At 35.6% G+C, this 7634-nt stretch overlaps 1 protein-coding gene across 2 annotated transcripts; it reads left to right on the top strand.

Moving 5' to 3' along the window:
* Positions 1-233: 233 nt before the first annotated feature.
* Positions 234-7606, top strand: asmt2 (acetylserotonin O-methyltransferase 2). 2 transcript variants are annotated; one of them, XM_084394143.1, is made up of 9 exons: positions 234-704; positions 1670-1770; positions 3799-3973; positions 4133-4262; positions 4469-4537; positions 5323-5441; positions 5536-5673; positions 6590-6712; positions 6798-7606. In XM_084394143.1, exons 2-9 carry the CDS (start codon positions 1690-1692, stop codon positions 7007-7009), a joined length of 1047 nt encoding a protein of 348 aa, XP_084250269.1. In that variant the 5' UTR covers positions 234-704; positions 1670-1689; the 3' UTR covers positions 7010-7606. The 2 variants fall into 2 exon arrangements, with proteins under 2 accessions (XP_084250269.1, XP_084250270.1); XM_084394144.1 differs by having other exon boundaries at positions 569-704; positions 1673-1770.
* The last annotated feature ends 28 nt before the right edge of the window (positions 7607-7634 follow it).

Below are 7634 nucleotides of genomic sequence, written 5' to 3' on the forward strand. Positions count from 1 at the left end.
AAAAGTGACCAAAAATACATTTAACTCCAGCTCACCATCGGCGTCGCCAAAGTGCTCCATCTCCAAAACAATCGTACGCATGGGTCAGAGTTTGCGTGCAGGTGCGCAAATTTTACCGTCAAGTTTTTCTTTATAAATCCCACCTTTTGCGCAGGAACTGGCGTACGCATGTTTTCAGCCCCGTTTTGTGCGTACGCAAGCTTTATAAATGAGGCCCCAGTTATGAGATGTTCGACTCCCGCCAATAGGTTCTTTCGGGTGTTTTCAACAGTTCGTTCGAACCGGTTCAGAATTTCAGCGATTCTTTTGCGTTATGACGTCCTCCGTGATTGGCGTGCCATATTAAATGCTCTAAACGTTACAGTAAAGCGATAAGTAGCACGATTGTTTATTATGGTTCTCAGTTTAATGAGTCAGTAGAAGCCGCTCGGACTTAATTCAGTCCAGTTCGTGAATGGATCGATCAAACTCCGGTTTAATGAACTTGGCTCAACAGATTCACTGAAAGGATCCGACTCAAATGAACGCTAGGTCAACAAATTGGACGTCAGCAGAACAAAATAGTGTAACATAGTGCGATTCTTGCGTATTTAATTTCTCGAACGGTACTTTTTTTTCCACGGGATGACTGTCAGAGAAGAGTCAAATTTGGATTAGAATTATTTACAACAGAACAGCATATCAAACCGGCTGTCTTTTGTTTGGTAAGTCTCGTTTTCTTGAACTGTAAACACTAGTGCTTAAGTGTCGAGTGATGATATGGTCTTAAACTCTGCATATGTCGATATCTTGCAGCTTTATACACAATATATACTATCGACTCGTATTATTCTCACAAAACTGGTCAGTGCATCATGTACCCTCGTGGGGAGCTCGCATGATGATTTTGTGGTTACACAATACATTGTTTCACCGGCTGTATGAAAATGTGTTCTCAAATCTCATTTGAGAGGAAAAATGCATACAGACTGAAATTAGTCTAGACTGATATATATATATTTTTAGATATGCCACGGACCAATCTAAAGTAGCTATACATTTTCATCTATAAAGAGTCACAATTTATACTGGAAAAAAAAGTGTAAAATAAATTATATTTTTACATTATTACATGTTTTCCTACTCACTGTACTGTACTGTTAGATGTTTGTTTGTTTGTTTGTTTGTTTGTTTGTTTGTTTGTTTGTTTAAATCAAATGTAGATTTTTTATTTGAATAAATTGTCTTATTTTAATCAACCTTAATTATTTATTTATTTTTACACATTCTAAACTTTTCCATGGACCGTTTGAAAACAGCCTTTGTCATAGACAAGTAGCCAATGATGCTCTCTGCTTTTGTGTCTTCTCAGTCGTGCATATTTTGTTTTAAAGCATTAAAATACTTTTTACAAAGAATGGAGTACAGAAAATAAGTTGTATAGCATGTAGGCTATATATCTGTAAGATGATGTACATCATCCAATACAAACTAAAGAAATGATGGGCCTGCAAGATTGGTACATGATGTCATCATATTTTAGTTTTCGGTGAAAAGGTAATGAATGTGGTTAAAGTGTTAATTCAGGAATTTATCCTCCAAAAAGAATTGTGAGGATCTGACAGTTGAGTTGCATTGTAAGTTGGAGCCTGTTCATGATTGTGATGCTGAGATGGTGTTTCACTTTTAGCAGGAGGGACGTTTCTCATCATGGCTGAGCATTTATCCCAGAGTGAACTGGACTACCCTTTCAAGCTCTTGGAATATTTGAATGGATTCCGGATCTCAAAGGTCTGTGGTTCATGCTGTATCTCTCTAATACACTTTTTTTATGAGTGCTTCTCTGCTCCTTTCTACAGGTACAGGAATCACCTCAATCATTAGCAGACCATTTTAATAATGTGTTTACCACACGTGGCATTTATTGTTGGATTATGAGTAAATGTTTAATGTGAGAGCATCTATTATTTGTAGCACTCCCCTGTCGTGTCTCATTTTCCTCTGTGGCCGTCAGGACTTATTTCGCCTCCAGCAGCCTATGACATTTTAAAAGCCACTGAGTGGAACCCAGAGATGACTCAGGCCTTTGTTGTACCATGAGATTCTGTAAGATTGTTAAATCCTAGAAATCCTCTATTTGGGTTTTACATAAAAAAAACAGCATGTTGTGTCAATTAGGTACTTTTATTTTTTTATTGACATTACAGATTGTTGCAAAAATGACAGTGCTCTTACAACAGAGGTTAGCTGAATACATTGATAAATAACAATTGACTTTGAACACGATATAGATGTAATGAAAACCAAGTTCCAGTGAAATATCTTCACAATCCTCTTATGATGTCTTTACATCCTTCATTATGTGTGTATTCTAAATGGGAGTTTCTCTCTGCAGATGATGAGGTTTTGATACGTGACAGCATCCGAAATACACAATTGAGTTTAGAGTTATGTGTCTTTTCCACTTGATTATGTAAAAACAATTATGTTAATGAAGGCATCCACTTTGTGGAGAAGAGAAGATGAGGATCCTTAACTGAACATAGCTGCTCACACTTACATGTTCTGTTAAACTAAAAAGAGAAAAAGACATGATAGGTAGGAAATGATTGTTACAATTTTTAAAGTTATAATTTATAGACATTTTAAGAAAGAAGTAATTTACCTGTTGAGAGTATGTTGACAGTCTGTGTAGTAACTGTAGTTGTATAGCTGAGCTCCAGAAAACCAGTAATGAGGAGGCTTTGACAGTTACAGATTTGAAAAACAAAAAGGCGGGAATAAAGAACCCTAAACTCTTAACACAAAGAACCATTTCAGCATATAAAGGGTTCTTCAGAATGACACGGTACTAAATAGAACTGTTATTACGTGTAAAGAACCTTTAAAGAACCATTTTTTTAGAGTGTAGTTTCTTTTCCTTTTTTCTCTGTTTTCTAGTTTGTCACCATGGTTCTTCATTAATTACATCACACCTGTTTGTATTTTGTTCATTATCTCGTGTATTTAAGCTCTTCAGTTCGTCTTCTACTGTTGTTTGTGTTAGCACACTGTTTCAGTGATTTTGTACCTCTGTGGATTACCTGAGTTTCTTTATTTAAACTAAACTATTATTTTGATCTTCTTCGTCATCCTTCATATTCAGACCCATAATGTGACATAATACATAATTGTAGATTTGAACCTAAAATCTGATGTTCATGGGCTGATAATATTTATACTACCCTCAACTTTGGGTATGTAGTTTTAGTCTAAAAAAAATCAGCAAAAATATGTTTTTAATTGATCAAAAGTGACAGTAAAGGCATTTGTAATGTTACAAAAGATTTTTATTTAAAAAAAATATTGTTCTTTTGAACCTTTCTATTCATCAATGGATCCTGAAAGAATTACAAAATTATTAAGCAGTAGCCTACTTCTATAAACGATAATTATAAGCATGTTTCTTAATCAGAATGTTACAATGATTTCTGTAATGGCTGCTGAAAATTCAGCTTTGCCATCACAGATATAAATTACATTTAACAATATATAAAATATAGAAATCATAAGTCAATAAGTCATTTTAAATAGTAATAATATTTCACAATATTACTGTAAATTGAATCCCCAAAAAATCACATTGCAAAAGCCATATTCCATCATAGTAAATCAATAATCAAAATATTGGCTTGTTTTTTAGTAGAAAAAAAAATTTGTGTGTGTGTGTGTTAAAATGGATTTTGCATGTATGCTTATGTATCCTTTTAAAGACATGGCAAACACAGAAATAACATGAGTAGTTCCCACTGACTTTTTTATTTAATCATTCTCCTTCAGGCAATATTCTCAGCTTGTGAGTTAGGGTTGTTCGATCTTCTCCTTCAGTCCCAAAAGCCCCTAAATGCAGCTGAAGTGGCACAGAAGCTTGGCACCAGTGAAGATGGTATAGAGCGTTTACTGGATGTGCTGGTCGCCATTGAGATTGTGGATGTGGAAGTGGTACACGGAACCGGTGAGCTGCTGAAGTATTTTGGAAATAACCTGATTCCTCTATAATGTAAAGGTGATAAATGTCAGAACAGGATTTGTTTGTTCATAAAATCCTCCATCCGTTGTGTCTAGTTTATTATTTGCCCGGTCTCTAAACCTTTACTCTTGTCTTCTCTTATAGCTCATTACAGCACTACAGATGTTGCTAATCTATACCTGGCCAAGACCAGCCCCAAATCTCTACATGATTTGATTATTTATTACTCTCAGACCATCTACCCACTCTGGAACAATCTGGTAGATGCTGTTAGGTAGGCATCTGTGTTTTCATCCCCCATCACTGTTTTAAAAATCACTTGTTCCCAGGTCACTTTAAAATCCTTCTTTCATGATAAATGTGATGTTTGGACACATCAGGATTAGTGATCAATCCTTCTTAAAACTAAACCGTTATTTGGAAGTCATCTGCATTTCTAAAACAACAGTTGAATAATCTGAATGTCTGAAAACCTCTCAGAGATGGAAAGAATCAGAATGAGAAAACCTTTGGCCTCCCGTCTGAAGAGATCTTCTCTGCCATATACAGGTTTGTGTGAATTTGTAAAAAAAAAAAAAAAAAAAAATTTTTTAATAATATTAGCAGTACCATATGGGGGAATGTTTTTGTTGTCCTTAGACGTCACTAGATAAAAAGTAATTTATTTGACTGCAGTGAGGCAGTCTTAAGCGATTAGCCGCTGGTGCTGTGTAATTCTAGGTCATGGACTTTAAACCCATTCAATTTTGAGGCTTTATGAAAGGCTGTTCCCACATCTGGAGACGTGGTGTGTGCTATAGTGTGTATGTGATTGTGAAAGAATTACTTGTGTTATTGTATGAACTGCGTGTTTTGTAATCGTTGGGGTTTTTGTGATGCTGTGAGTGTGCATGAAGGCATCTCACAGTCTATTTATTAACAACAGTTAACATTAACTAAGCTTAATAAATGCTGTAGAATTGTTGTTCATTTATAGTTCAAGTTAATTTCACCATTTACTAATACATATTTTTATTAAAATTACACTAGCTGAAGAACATTCGTGCTTTGGCTTTGTAGCTCTAATGTTGACAAATGAGACCTTATTGTAAAGTGTTACGCAAATTTTTGTTTAAAAATTATTACAAGGTGTTCTTTTTTCTTTTCATTCATTTTCCTATAATTGGATAAATGCATTCCCTTTTTTATGATTGTGCATCTGTTTGAAGTCAGTGCACATGTTCTCTAACAGATGGTATAAGCGTCAATTTTAAAGTTTGTTTGTCCTACTTTTCATGTGAATCCATCTTGAAAAGATCCATCTGTTGGCCCCGGTGTGTGCTGTTTTGTTTCAGGTCAGAAGAGGAGATGCTGAAGTTCATGGGACTGATGAACTCTACTTGGGTCATTGACGGCCATGACATAGTGACAGCGTTCGATCTATCTAGATTCAAGTCCGTCATAGATCTGGGAGGTGAGTGTGAATGTAGTTTTACAATTGCAGTTTTTAATCTAATATGCAAGAGGCAGTAGAATTGCAAGTTGGTATTTTCTGAGATGCTTTGCAGGCTGCTCTGGTGCATTAGCGCGGGAGCTGGCGAAAGAGTATCCTTCCTCCACTGTCACGGTTCTGGATCTCCCAGTTGTGGTTCAGACTGCTCAGCAGCATTTTGTTCAGCAAGATGACACCATCGGGTTTCAAGAGGGTGTGTATTGATGCATTGAAACATTGGTAATGGTTGCATTAACAATAAATGCAAATTTTGTTGCAAAAAAAAGCAGTCTAGTCTAGTGGCTGTCCTTAGCTAATAATCTTAGCTAAACTGAAAATAAAATACATTTGCATGACTCCAAAACTAACTCAAACAAAATTGGTCTCAAATTATTGTTTTTTTAGTTTTTAAATACATTGTGTATTATAAAACTGTCTGAATTAAATATTATAAATAGTATAGCTTTATAGCAGTAACACTGTGCTGATAAATGTTGGCATTTTTAAATGATACCGGTTGTTATCACATTAACTAAGAAAACTAGGTCAACTGAAACTAGAAAACTCTACACTGCATTCATTCATAATTTTGGGATCAGTAAGAAATTAATACTTATATTTAGCAAGGATGCATTAAATTGATCAAAAGTGACAGTAAAGACTACATAATTACAAAAGATTTTATTTAACTTCCTATTCATTAAATAACCCTGACATTTTTATCACATTTTCCACAGATATTATTATGCAGCACAACTGTTTCAGCATTATAAGAAAAGTTTTTTATCGGCCTAATCTACATTGCATTTTGAAGGATCATGTGACGTTAAAGATGAAAATTCAGCTTTGACATCACAAGAATAAATATAAATATTTTAAAACAATTATTTTAAATTATAATAATATTTCACATTATTACAGTTTTACTGTATTTTTGATCAAATGAATTCAGCCTTGAGGAGCATAAGAGACTTTTAAAAACATAAAAAATCGAACTGACCACAAACTTTTAAATGGTCGTGTAAAACCAGCAATGATGTTCATGATGGTGTGAAAACCATGTATTATAACTCTAGTATGGAATTTCTAATCTATGAAAAAACGAGGTATTTGTTTCTGTGTGCTTGTAGGGGACTTTTTTGAAGGAGAAATCCCTCCTGCAGATTTGTACATTCTGGCCCGAATCATTCATGACTGGAAAGAGGAAAAAAATCTCAAACTTCTGAGGAAGATTCATACAGCATGTCATCCAGGTGAGAAAACATGTCATTAATAGGTCGATAATTAATGGCCCTAAAATGATACATTTCAAAGCATCTGACTTGCTTTTTTATCTAGGTGGAGGCGTTCTGATCGTAGAGGCACTGTTGTTTGAGAACCGCCGGGGTCCAACCACGGTTCAGATGTTTTCTCTGAACATGCTGGTCCAGACAGAAGGGAAGGAGCATCCACCCTCTCATTATACACGTCTGCTCACTGATGCAGGATTCAGGGACGTGCAGGTCTGTCGCACTGGAAAATCATACGACGCTATTCTGGCTATCAAATGAACATGCACCAAAGCGGAGTTCGTAATCAGGACCCCTTCTGCCTCATCTGCAGACCTGTTGTGATCAGACACGTCAGAAATCATGTTCATGCATGCAAACGTCAGACTTCTGTTGTTCCACCTTGGCCTCGTTTTGGGTCTCCTGGCTAGTTATGAAGCAGTAGTACTTTATCTAACACAGAGTTAGCCCAGTCCTGATCCTTACATTTCCTCCAAAAGACTGTTTTAGTAGTGATTTGATTTAGCTATTTGTGAACCTTTCTCTTGAGGCCTACAGAAGTGGTTTGAGAGGGGGTGGGATGAGGAGCTGCTTTCGATTGGCCACTGATGTGTCAAAAATAAGCTCCTCCCTCCATCCTGTCTAGTGTATCTATGCACTGCCATCTTGACACATGGTTAAGTGTGACCCCCTAGTGGTTATTTGTTGCACTAACTCAATAGAAAACATACTAAAAATGTACACGCAAAAAAAAAAAAAAAATAGCATTAGTTGATTTTTATCATTCATCAATATGGTGGGTTTTGTGTCATGTATTCCTAACACAATTCATTTATACATCCTTCAATAGGATCTAAAATCTAATAAAGGAAATTGATGAAAAAAGCTTTTTGTTGTGAAGTGATCC

The sequence above is a fragment of the Rutilus rutilus genome (assembly GCF_951802725.1).
Source record: "Rutilus rutilus genome assembly, chromosome: 21".
NCBI classification, from domain to species: domain Eukaryota; kingdom Metazoa; phylum Chordata; class Actinopteri; order Cypriniformes; family Leuciscidae; genus Rutilus; species Rutilus rutilus.